General features: G+C 40.9%; 1 protein-coding gene and 1 long non-coding RNA gene across 4 annotated transcripts; one reads left to right on the top strand and one right to left on the bottom strand.

The window, feature by feature from the left end:
* Positions 1-2,757: 2,757 nt before the first annotated feature.
* Positions 2,758-8,898, bottom strand: LOC116620744. 3 transcript variants are annotated; one of them, XR_004297195.1, is made up of 3 exons: positions 8,752-8,898; positions 3,980-4,046; positions 2,758-3,885 (listed from the first exon to the last, which is right to left on the bottom strand). It is a non-coding gene; the product is annotated as an uncharacterized LOC116620744 (long non-coding RNA). The 3 variants fall into 3 exon arrangements; XR_004297197.2 differs by lacking the exon at positions 8,752-8,898 and adding an exon at positions 4,133-4,263 and having other exon boundaries at positions 3,962-4,046; XR_004297196.2 differs by lacking the exon at positions 8,752-8,898 and adding an exon at positions 4,133-4,263.
* Positions 3,431-11,913, top strand: LOC5516612. The gene is made up of 5 exons (XM_001636622.3): positions 3,431-3,573; positions 3,687-3,771; positions 3,884-3,925; positions 4,253-4,364; positions 8,897-11,913. Exons 1-5 carry the CDS (start codon positions 3,489-3,491, stop codon positions 9,614-9,616), a joined length of 1,044 nt encoding a protein of 347 aa, XP_001636672.2. The 5' UTR covers positions 3,431-3,488; the 3' UTR covers positions 9,617-11,913.
* Positions 11,914-12,140: the final 227 nt, after the last annotated feature.

The raw sequence follows: 12,140 nt of genomic DNA, 5'->3' as shown, positions 1-12,140 counted from the left end.
GAAACCGGGTATTGCGCGTTTGACTTGTTCGGCTATAGCGTGTTTGATATGTTCGGCTATAGAGGCTCCCGCCGCAGTTGCCGCCTTCTTCGTCTCTTCCACCTCCCTTCGGGGAATCGCCCCCTCGTTCAGCATCCGCGAGCCTTCCCAATCCATGCTCAGCCCTATTAAACACGAAGGCGGGCTGTGTTCAACACAATGGTGGTCCTACATATTGTGCTCACCAAAGGCGAACAGACGCTCTTCTTCAAGCGGCCGATAAGGCGCCCACGCTGCGTGGCGCTCCGGCAGTGTTCGCTGTTTAACAGCTGGTATAATCTCGAGCGGGAACATCAGATAACGACTATAGTTGCCCTCCCGCCCATCGCTACTCTGCCAGCCGGGCACCACACGGCCGAGTCCATCGTGGAAACGATCAACCGCGCTGAAAGCAAGATTCTGACCGCGAAGCTGGATCCCCTCACCGGGAAGATCGCGCTCATGTCCAATGGCGTTGCGTTCCTGAATGCCGAACTTTGCGCACTATTTGGCCTAGAGGCTAAAGACGATCAGTTGGGGGAGCGGGGCCTCGCACTTCCCTTGGGGGGCCCCCACTTTAGGTTACTTTGCCGAAAATAGAGGCCCTCTACATCTGCTGCGATATCGTAGACCGCACGCAATGCCTCTCCTTAGGCGAGCCTTCAAACGTTCTCGCTTGCCTAGAAACCCGCGGGAGGCCGCACAAGAAAGTCGTCTATGGACCCGACATCCCCGTTTGTGCAGCAGCATCTTCCTCTGAGTTTGTCTCGAGTATCCAAATATGGATCAGGGATGACCGCGGTAGACGGGTGGACTTTAAGGGCAAGCCTGTTCGCCTTCTATTAGAGCTAACCTAGGTCCGACATAACAAGCATGGCAAACAGCGACGTTAGCAGTAGTGCCATATACCCCTCGCTTCCCAGTGTTTGCCCCCCGAAGGGTACGCACATGACGCCTGCCGTTCCGGCAAGCATCGGCAGCGACGTGCAAAGCTTCCGACTCCAGAAAATATGTGACACTCAGGCGGTTCTAGACAACGAGATAACGCATCATCGACAGGTGCGGAAGAAGTATAAGCGCGCCTTTGCCGTTACCCATGCTGTGTCTGTGACATCCGGCATCGCTGCAGGGGCGCTTTCCAGCGCCGGGGTGGGGGTCTCTTTGAGTGGGATAGGGGTTCTGATCGGCGGTCCGCTGGCAGGGGTCGCTGGGCTGGTCGGTGTCGTGGGCGCAGGGGTAGTCTCTAGGGGTCTTACGAGCAAGGTGAGTAAACACGAAGACACGATGGTTTTAGCGGAGAGTAAGAAAAACTCGATCAGCGAGCTGGTCTCTAAGGCTCTGCAGGACGGGCATATCTCAGACGAAGAGTTTCGGCTAATACTTCAGGAACAAGAGAGATACTACGCGCTCAAGGCCGCTATCAGAGCTCGATACCGCCTTGCATCGCGTGAGAAAAAAAGCAAGAAAGGGCCCTCCCTGGAAACACGCGAAAAGATGAAAAAGAGGCTGCGAGAAATTCGCGAGGAGTTCGGGAGCGAGGTGTTCGAGTAAAGCTCAGGTTTAAACGCCACGCCAGCGGCTTTGAATTTACGGCCGAAAAACGGTCATTCCGCGCTCCGTAGGGTGGCGGCCCAACCCAACGCTTTGCACATGTGCATATATATATATATATATATATATATATATATATATATATATATATATATATATATATATATATATACTACAGGACAGACGGGGGTCTAAATTCAAGGTTCCCACCCGTTTCTATGAAAGGCCCCAGTTCCGCCGGATTAATGATTGCTAACCATTGCTAATTATTTATCTACGCGAAGTGGTCCTGACGTAGATTAGTAATTGCCAATTATTTATCTACGCGAAGTGGTCCCGACCTAGATTGATAATTAGCAATTATTAATCTACGCGGGGCCTCATCTGCATGAGACGGGGCTGGGGGGCTCGGAGGGGCGCGCCGCGCCTCCCAAGCCTGGAATGGGGCTGGGGGGGTCGGCGGGGCCTAGCGCACCTCCCAAGCCTAAAATGGGATTGGAAGGGTCGGAGGGGCCCAGCGCACCCCCCAAGCCTAAAATGAGGCTGGGAGGCCCGGAGGGGCGTTTCCGTGTCTATGAAAGTCCCCATTTGTCAAAAAGCATACACACATTGGCACCAAGTCCACATTTATGTATACATACTCGCAAGGATAGTTTGGCTATCCGACGGAGTTTTAGACTAGCAAAGGTCGCATGCGTGATCCGCACAATTGGCATCACGCTAGTCCGGTCGCAGCTCTAGATCCCACATGGATCTAAGCTGTGGTTTCAAGCACTTCGTTCGAGTCGAAGTCGCCCTGCAGTTTTTTTGCCGATGAAGTTTAACTGAGGCAAACCGGCTATGCCATGCTGACGAGTCCTAATAAGGACGAAACAGCTGTCCATGGTTGACGAACTGCACGGGTAATAGACTGTGCTAGAGTCCCGTCTTGGCCCGACTGGTGCCAATGTGTGTATGCTAGTGTGCTTTTAAAGTCCACATCCCTATCAGGTCTACATGGGAATACCCCCCCCCCCCCCCCCCCCCCGCGTATTCACTTCTCTCCCAGAGTAAAGCGAAGATTGCTATGCGAGGCTTCGACCTCCTTCCCAGCTTTCACGACTCCACTTCTTTTTGTTACCTTGGTTACAGGGCCTCGAGCTTGGGCTAGCTTGACTAAGCACCCGTCAGAAAAATCAACAGACTTACTTTCAGCAGCCATTGTATTTATTTTACCCTAACGCTTGCATAAAACCACTCACTTAACCTTGGGATAAATAAGCTGAAGGCCAGGCTACATAGCAAGGTCAGACAGAAGTTCGGATGGTAACATAGTCCGCTGTTTCGTTGTCCTTCTTTGATTTGTTGCTTTGGCCCCTCTCGAGATATCAAACACGTACGAGAGCATTCCCTGTGTCGTCCGATCCTTGTTGCGTTTGTTTATAGATGGTCTTCCATGTTATTATGTTGTTAATCTGTATTCAAGTTTTCCGATTTAGTCGCCTCATTTTGTATATGTTCTCCTGTCATAGCCTAAATATTTAGAACCTCTTTAGGGCTGACACATGAGTTCAACTTTACAGGTAGGAAATACAATCTTCCGAAGATTTTCTTGCGATATAGCGATTGTTTTGGTTCGAGGTCGAAGACCTTTTTCAATTGCCCCTCCCAGTTATAAACATCAGAACGAGGTTGAGCCACATGGCTAGCCACGTGGTTTTAGGGTTTTGACGTTGAGGCAGAATCCTTTCCCGTGATTGGCTTAGAGCGAGGGACTATTGTCAATCAAACGACGTTCCGACACGCAGAGATCTTTGTCCGCTGCCTTGTTGTTATTGCGCGGAAAATTGCACATGGCCTGCTAGAAGGGCAAAACACTACATAAGAAACCGACGCTCTGCGAGTCCCGTGGTTCAATCGGACCGCCGTAAAGTATTGTCATGAGTTTAAACACACTGCTGAAGGCTGCAGAGTTTTTAGAGCTCTCTTCTGAGCGATCTCCGAGGGAAAATTCAAGTACACGTGGTAGGAATAGTTAGCCATGTGCAAATCGCCAGATGGTTGTTTTGGACCCAGAACTCGCTCTATTCCTCGGAATCTCGTCTTATTTAATCACCAGTTTGTAATTCTACCTACAGGACAACATGCAGTAGTCTTTAATATAGACAGGAGAAGAGTTGTCTCGGAGTCTGACGCCCTCGATCGTCGCCGAAGACCTGGCGGGTAGGAAGACACTCGTTTGTTTGTCTTAGGTCGTCTTGATCAAGTCTTATGATGGCGCGCTTTGCAATTCCTTTGTCGTATAATCTGACCTTGGATCACTTGTATTCTTTAGTGCTGGTACAAGAGAAACACACAATAAGCTGGAAAAGAATCGGTAAGAACCGATTAGTTTATAGGATATTATTCTTACATTAAAACCACGATTCACCTGGTCGATATATTTCTCGATTTGCGAAGCTTTGTGTGTATTTCGCCGCTGATTTGGAGTGATTGCCCTATAAAATAAATCCATAGTTATTGCAGAATATTTTTAACATATTCCTAAAATCCATATAAACAATAGCAAGTGCAGTAACTATACCGAAGCTTTAGGATATTTTCTCATTGGTAAATTTTAAGTTTTCGTGCTTGACACTTCGCCCCTGGAGAGTTCACGCCACTGTAGTTCGGATCTTATTTCACTGTCCCGTGTTGTTTGTAGGCGAGCGCATCTGAAAGAGTGTTTCGACGTTCTCAAACGAGAAGTGCCAACTTTAGAAGACAAGAAAACTTCCAATCTGAACATACTTAGAAGTGCTTTAAAGCACATTCAGGTAATATTTTTTTTATGTTTTATTATTTTTAGTGATGTGTACTCGCATTTGCATTTTAATCGGGAATTTGGAGGGACAAGTTCAGGCTTGTAAAAAAAATCCTTTGTTAAAAGTTTTACCAAGATTCTATATAAATCATCATATTTAGAACTTCTTTTTAATTATTGGAATAAAAAAACCTCTTATTTTTACTCATATTCGATTGGGATAAAATAGATATAGATAACATCACGGAAACATTGACTGTACAAATTTTATTGTTCAAAGTCATTACCGCTTCGATTATGGTTAATGTCTATTATAAATTAACTTTCAAATTACAAGTCAATTGATACGTTGCCTCTAGTGTCTGTAAAATATTTTTGTAGCCTGTGCAATTCTCTAGCGTTTGGATTCTTTTTGTATGGGAACTGTTGTTATGGGGTGATAATTTTGCCAACCAATCAAATTCAGTCAATTGTCCACATACTTCCAAATCATGCTGCAATTGTCCACATACTTACAAATCATGCTGTTTAAGTTTAGCATTTGTTTATTAATTGTCCCATTTGTGTGTTGTGCTAAACCTCCTTCATGGTTCATAATTATCTTGTGATTAAATTAGCTAAAGTGAAACTGATACTTAATTTGTTTTTCCTAAAAGTGTGCTATTATATGACTTGTCTGGGGTGAGTAGCTTACAGTGCTACAGTCGAACTGATGACATTTCGGTTACAGAATCTCTGTATTTGCCTATGCCACCTTGACCTAAATACTCAATTCAAATGTTTTTATTTTGGCTTGTAAAGTTATTTGTGGTCAGATTGGTAATCAGTTTGATCCAATAAAGATATTAGACCAATATATATAAATTCCTCTGTCACCACAGCCAGGGTTCTTGGGAAATACCAAGACAAGCTGTCTATCAACTGCTTGGGATATGCTGTCAGTTGTATGCGCTCTGGGGGTAGTTTTAGAATTGACAATTTGCTATATAAATGCTGTGGGGTTGTTGGGTATGATAGCCTGACTGGATCGGATGTTGTGGGCTGCTCTTATTGGTTGTTCTCTATAAGTCACTCTGAACTTGGCACTTCTCCAGCATTCTGTAACCTTCAACTCTTGTTTATATCATCTGATTTGTAAAGACTAAGGGTTTGCAATGTGTCACGTAAACTTGCTTTCAGGTTACAGTAATTTCATATAACTTACACTAAGCTTTTTTTGTGCTGGGTGTTGCTTTCAGGGCATAGAAATTATTCAGATGCTCAAATATTGAGCTGTACACTTCAAGGAATATTGAAGGGACTGTAGTGAAAAATTACCTGGATTTAAGTACAGGCATTTTGCATTTAGTATCAACTTAGTTAGCATACACAATTTTATAAGAATATCTTTTATTATAGATGTCACAAATCTTTGTTAGTATAACAGAAAAAAATTGATTCAAATATTTTTGGTCATTCCCTAGTTTTGTTTATAAAATAAACAATAACATGTTGTTTAATTCTTTACTATCATATTCCCACTTTATGTTAACACCTATCCAACCGAATAAATTATTGGGCTAATAAGCTAGATGTTTTTGGTCAGTCCATTTTTTATTTAATAAACAATTGCACATTGTTTAATTATTACTACCCATCCAAACAAATTAATTATCTGGCCTAATAAGCTGTGCCAATTTAAACTCAGCTAGTGTCAAATACTGGTAAAAAGAGAAAATGCTTAGTTATAGATATGGAAAATTGCAGAGATCAGACAGACATTTGCTGGACATATTTTTGGCTGAGCAATTTTTGTGAAAGTGTAGGAGACTACTGTTAGAGTCAAGAAAGACTGCAGAGATTTTTTCTAAATCAACTAGCCTTAAGGTACTAGCACCGGCTATTTTTGGGTATTTTGGGCTTGTTATAAAATTGAACTGCCATGGAATTGATCAAAACTGACTGCAGATATAGAAAGAACAGTTACTACTTTTTGGAAAAGGGTGGTTGATGAGATTGACAGCCGAAGGTGTTAATTGAATTAAATAGCCTGTGTCCTTTTTTCACTATATATGCGTTTTTTACCTACGCTTTTGATAATAAAGAATTTTTTTAGCAATATTCAATCACAATGATAAAACAAAGAATCTAGCAGGAGTTTTTTAAACATTTTGCGGGGAAAATAGAGAAAAAAAATTCAAAATATCATAAAACATCATGCAATTGTATTATGGAATTTTGGAAAAAACTCCCGCTTGTTTCTTTCCTATTAGCTCTACTACACACATGGCAAGTTTTATCGCAAAGCCATTTTTCTTCTTGGAGCAAAATGTGTTTGACCCTTTCTGTATAGGAGATAATATTGTAAATCTGCCAAAAAAATTATAATCTCTCAACGAAACAGGGTTTTAAAACTCTTTACTTGTTTACCTCAATGCCCTTAGCAGTAACTGCAATTTTGGCTCAAATTCTTTATTTATCCTGTAGATATACACCAAAGAATATAGTTTGAATCCCCATAGTTCAATTATTTTGCTGAATAAGCATGCATTTTGCACAAAATTCCACTAAAACTCCAGCAAAACTACAAGCTGGCATCAACTCCTGTGTATTTTCCTTGAAATATTGCTGACTTTTGCTCCAAAAATAGCTCCTAGCCCTCCCCAGAAGGAAAATTCTGTGTGCAATCCTATTCAAATTAGGAATGCGTGATATATGAGCCCTAATTAATTTGACCTTTTGAACAGCATGTTACTAAATAAATTTCAGTGCAAAATTAATTAAATACAATACCCTTCCAAGTTTTTTTACATTCCTTTTGTCAATTTTGAGTTATTGAATGTATAACTCGGTGCACATTCGACTTTTTTCGCTTCAATACTAAGTAAACTTACATTTTGATGTTGCACAAGCATGACCTTATCTAAGTGTTGACAGATGTGCAAAGCTATTAATGATTCACATCCAAAAAAAACAGCGTGTTTTAACTTGCTTCTAGAGAGAGAATATTTTGATGCAAAGAAAAATAAATAGCATATATGAAGAATAGATGGTTATCCAAAACCACTTGAGTAGGATTTTTTTTTAATTGCACACCCTCATTTTTTGCCTGTGCAAGTACCTTAACTGGGCATGGAAGAATGCTATTTTGAACTTGACTGTTCTACGAAGTCAATACATACAATACAATAAACTTTATTTAACGAGGGTTGCATAATATCTGATAACAACTTATGGCCCTCCTCAGTGAATGACTGCTCTGTACCACTCGCTACCCTGTTCTCTAGACACACCCATGATCAGGGGGGTAAGCGGACAATAAGTCCCCAAAATTAAAGGGGCCTATTTTTTTTTATGTGTCTGATACATGCAGAAAATAGGGAAGTGATACATATAACTGAGAAGTTTTTGAAAAGTGTTTGGAGGGGTGTGGCACATAATATCTAGGCCAAGCCTGTAGGATGTTGACGATAGTGTTGAAAAACTGCTGCAACAGAAGTGTTAAACATTTTTTCATGATTTTGTCATCGTTTCCAAATTGTAAGGGCTGTGTCCAGAGAAAAAAGGTAGGGTGGGTTCCAGATTAGCAATTCACTGACGACAAGTCTAATCATCTTTCTTAGCTCTGGTGATAGGTCACTGGAGTCATCTAGAATTTTTTTTTCTATCAAAATAGACATAAAATTAACCGTGTAAACTAAAAATAAAGGGATCAACCGGTCTGAACCATCTCGTTACATGAGCAGGGTGGGGTCCAGAACCATTTCGAATCCCGTCTCTGGATACATGCCTGAGAGGCAACCAACAAGGAGAACTAACCACTTTGATAGTTTGCTAACTTACGAAATAACAAATACTGACATACTGTAATTTAAATTCAGGTATCTGCTTCACATATACTAATTATTTACCATTTTAAACCTTACGTTTTGTTAAATTTGTAGAAGTGAAATCAAGTAATTTTATGCATTAAAAGATGCGTATGGCACATTTTAAGTATTTTTTTTAAATAATAAATTGTGTACATGTAAATGGATGTTGTGATGTCTCAGCCTGTTAATCGCTTTGTAGAAAAAGTTATGTTAAAAATATCATAAAATGTAATCCGTTAATTTGAAAGTGGAGCGCAAAGCAAGAATTGGGATGCATCGGTGGTGTAGCCAAAATTTTTAACAGGAGGGGGCCCAGAATGCATTTTCCCCTGTACTTTAGATAAAGTATAAAACATTAACTGTATTTTTGGCTGCTAAAAGGGGGGGGGGGGTAGGCCACCCCCTGGCTACGCCCCTACAGCCTTTTCAATATCCGTTGTTTGTGAGCAGGTCATTGAAAACCTCTATCCCCGTGTCAGCCTTGAAGCTTACCGATCTTTGGATTACAATGACCTGTGTACGAATAACCCTATTCTTACATTTACTTACCCTAACAGGGTAATAGGGTCGTTTGCTCACACCCTAACACAATGAGTGAATAGCTGCGTAACGTCTGAAATCAAGGGTTGTTAGTTGGAAAGTGTAGAGAACATCTTTCTATAGCTTATACAAGTTGTTTTTTTTTCTTTTTCAGATTCTAAAGAAACAAGAGCGAGAGTATGAGAATGAGTATGGCCAGCTAAAGTTGAGTAACCGTGCTAAGCGTGAACGAGCCGATGCCTTAAAACAGTTCTTAATAGCAGAGAGAAAGCTGCCACCAAATTTAGAAGTTTCCAAGGTAAAACCGATAGGAGATGCTAAACCTCCATCAACTTGTACAACAGCAACAGCGGCTAGCTGCCCAGTGTCTGTTTCGACTCAAACTCCACCGAGTCCAAGCAAAGAGGGCGTCAAATGCATAACGTCTGTTTCAAGTGAGTGCAATGGTGCTGTGAGTACTTGTACAAACGACTCGGGGATCGAAGAAAACCATGCAGCCTCTGACAATGATACCAAGACGTATTATAATGAATGGTCTAAGTTGGAAGATAACGATGATGAAAAAACAGATACGGACGAAGGGCTTAGTCATTCTGAAGACGAGAGAGACATTGAGATTGACGTAGTTGGTCAAGATGATGTTGGCATTCTTGAGAACAATCATGTGAAAATGGTGGAGGAACCAGAGTCCCAGGTTGACAAGGATCAGTGCGACACCGTGTTAAAGGGATGGAGTACGACGCCTTATGCGAATGCTGGGAGACGGAAGAGATCCCGCTCGGCCGACAAGAGAGAGGAAGACTCCGATTACGATGGTGACACCAAGGAAGAGCCTAAAACAAAAATTCAAGCGTGTGCTCGCGTTAGCAGCTAGATTGAAAACCTTGCCTAATATTGGAGTCTAAGGATTGATTATCTAATCCGTGAATAGTGTTTTGGTAGCTTCCCCTCTGTAAGTTTTGGTATGTGTAAATTAGAATGAGCAGAATCATTATGGTATAGCTAGATAAATACAATCATAATAATACAGTCGCTTCGTCACTGATTTCAATCATAAAAATAATAATATTGTATATAGTGTTTGCGAAGAAAAGTAAACATACTGCGACATGGAATTAAAAAACATCAATATTAGCTCCAATACTGAATTGTAATCTAAACAGCGAGCTCTTTACTTCACTTATTTTTTGCAGAGCCCGGGGCTCCGTCATTATTTTCCTAAAAGCTGTGCTTTAAAGGAACGTTTTCTTTTCCTCTTTAAAATGTTATTGTTCAGTATGAATTAAAATTTAAGTACCTTTAATGCAACATAGCACAGAAACAGTCACAAATAACTGAAGAACTATTTGTATCTCTATGGCACCATTGTCATTACAAAGGCCATGATTATAAGAATATTGTGAGGGCTATAAGCTAATGTGCTTAAGGTCACATGGAGAATTGGTTAGGCTGGAGCAGTCAGTATTGGAGAAAACTCTACTGCCTTTCCCATACTTTGGTGTCCATTAACAGTGGTATTGCTAGATTGTTAGTTAGACCAAGAGTACGTAATATAAAATAATTAAAATATACCATAAACATTTGAATACATAGGCTCTTTTACCTGGTAGTTTTTGGTTTACCGCATTTGGTATTGGTTCCTAAATATGTTGACCAGTTAGGTCTTGATTATCTTTTGCTACTGCGTAGCAGTTTTCCGACTGGTTTTGAAGTGTAAACAAATAAATATGCCATGGTCCATTTTTGGACTGTTATGATCTTCGAACCGCTTCTTGTGTTTTGGTATCTTTTTATTTCGATGTGCGAAGGATTGGAGCCGTAGGCCGTAGAGCTAGACAGATATGGCTCTGTTTACTTGTATTTTTGCCGGAGGGGCGGGGGGTACATACAATTTTGATTCATTTGTCCTTTGCTATGTATCTGCCTAGACTTAGACCGCTCATATTAACCTCATATGTTTACTAAAAACTAATAACCCAAAATATACAAACCTACCTAAGCCAAAAAAAAAATCAAAAGGTTCTTATTTGATGAGTTAGTCCAATTAAAATTGAAACAAATTAAGGGGCTTTAAAATATAAATTTGCTAAATGTTTTGCTGGTCATTCAAGATATGTTTACAGATACATCTTACATACAGTAGGATATCTCTGTTAGCTAAATGGCTAAGTATTCAGTCACACTCCGGTATTATGAATCCTACTGCTGATTATTAAGCAACTTTGAAAAAAAAAATTAAGAACCTAATTAAAACCTATTTTGCCTTAATTTTTAGTAAGAACCCCAAAATATAAGAACCTGTTTTGCAAGACAAAAAAACAACTAGGTTCTTATATGCGGGCTTTTGCTGTAGTGTGATCAGATACGAGAGCTTTTCAAATTGTTGGAAAAAGGACTAAATATTATATGTTCTACTAAACAAAGCGGTCAATCGGTCATTTTTGCTAAGTTTCGGTTGGCAGCCAAAACAGCAAACTCTAAATGGCCACTAGACAACGCCAACAGACCTCCTCCTGCGGGGAGAGGGTGGCTTGTTAACCTTTCACTGCTTTGTCCCGATCAGGTCAGCGGAAGGCGGTTAGCCTGGCTATTTCAGGGGATACTTTAAACACGAAGGCGCGGTATATAAGGGCCTAAGCCCCGCCCCCATTTTCCAAATGGAGAAAAATTCTAATATGGCGGCCATTACCGTTACGAGCCCAGTCAAGAAAGAATGCCCCCAAATCTAATGATTTGATATCAAACGAATAAATCATTTCCCAAATGAAAGAAAAAATGTGTTTGATTTGTACTTCAAGCCTTTCTTGGCAGCGAAAAATGCATATTTGTCTTAGAATTCGTACATTTACGGCGCGATTTCAATTCTCCCGCCTTTCCCTTTGACGCCATTTGTGGTGTGCTTACCTTCCCGACCTTCCTAGGGAAGCATTTGGTGAGCTTGGGCCCGCAATGACTACAGTTATTGCTTAGCAGCCTATCCTTAGGGATTATGCGTGCAACGGGGTGCAAGCAGAGCTAATTTTTGCCATTCTTAGCGTGTTTAGAAAACATGTTTCGTTTAGCGTTTTCGCCTCATTTCTTCGCACTTTTTTGGCCCGTAGCATTCGTATTTCAATTAGACATTCGGTGAAATAATGAAGAGCATTGTACTCTGGAAAGAAGCACCTAAAAGGGGAAATCTGTGTTTTTGTAAGTTCTGTACACTGAAATAGCACACAAACAAAGTAGGACATTAGAACTAAACATAAGCAGCAAACATAAGGTATAAAGTCAAGATACATCATATATATTTTATTATTTATAAGTCACTTTACAGCTGTAGTGTAAGAGGACCTTTCAGTAAAACTTATTCTAGTGAAACCATTATTTCTACTTGTTGCTGCAACAGGTGTAAAACA

This window comes from Nematostella vectensis, chromosome 4 (assembly GCF_932526225.1).
Source record: "Nematostella vectensis chromosome 4, jaNemVect1.1, whole genome shotgun sequence".
Taxonomy (NCBI): Eukaryota; Metazoa; Cnidaria; class Anthozoa; order Actiniaria; family Edwardsiidae; genus Nematostella; species Nematostella vectensis.
Note: the sequence above shows the minus strand (reverse complement) of the source record. Positions and strands in the feature narration are given on the sequence as shown.

Coding starts and splice junctions, on each gene's coding strand:
- LOC5516612 (XM_001636622.3), top strand. CDS start 3,489: ATGAGTTTAAACACACTGCTGAAGGCTGCAGAGTTTTTAGAGCTCTCT. Junction 3,574..3,686: donor GGAAAATTCAAGTACACGTG/GTAGGAATAGTT, acceptor TTCTACCTACAG/GACAACATGCAGTAGTCTTT. Junction 3,926..4,252: donor AATAAGCTGGAAAAGAATCG/GTAAGAACCGAT, acceptor TGTTGTTTGTAG/GCGAGCGCATCTGAAAGAGT.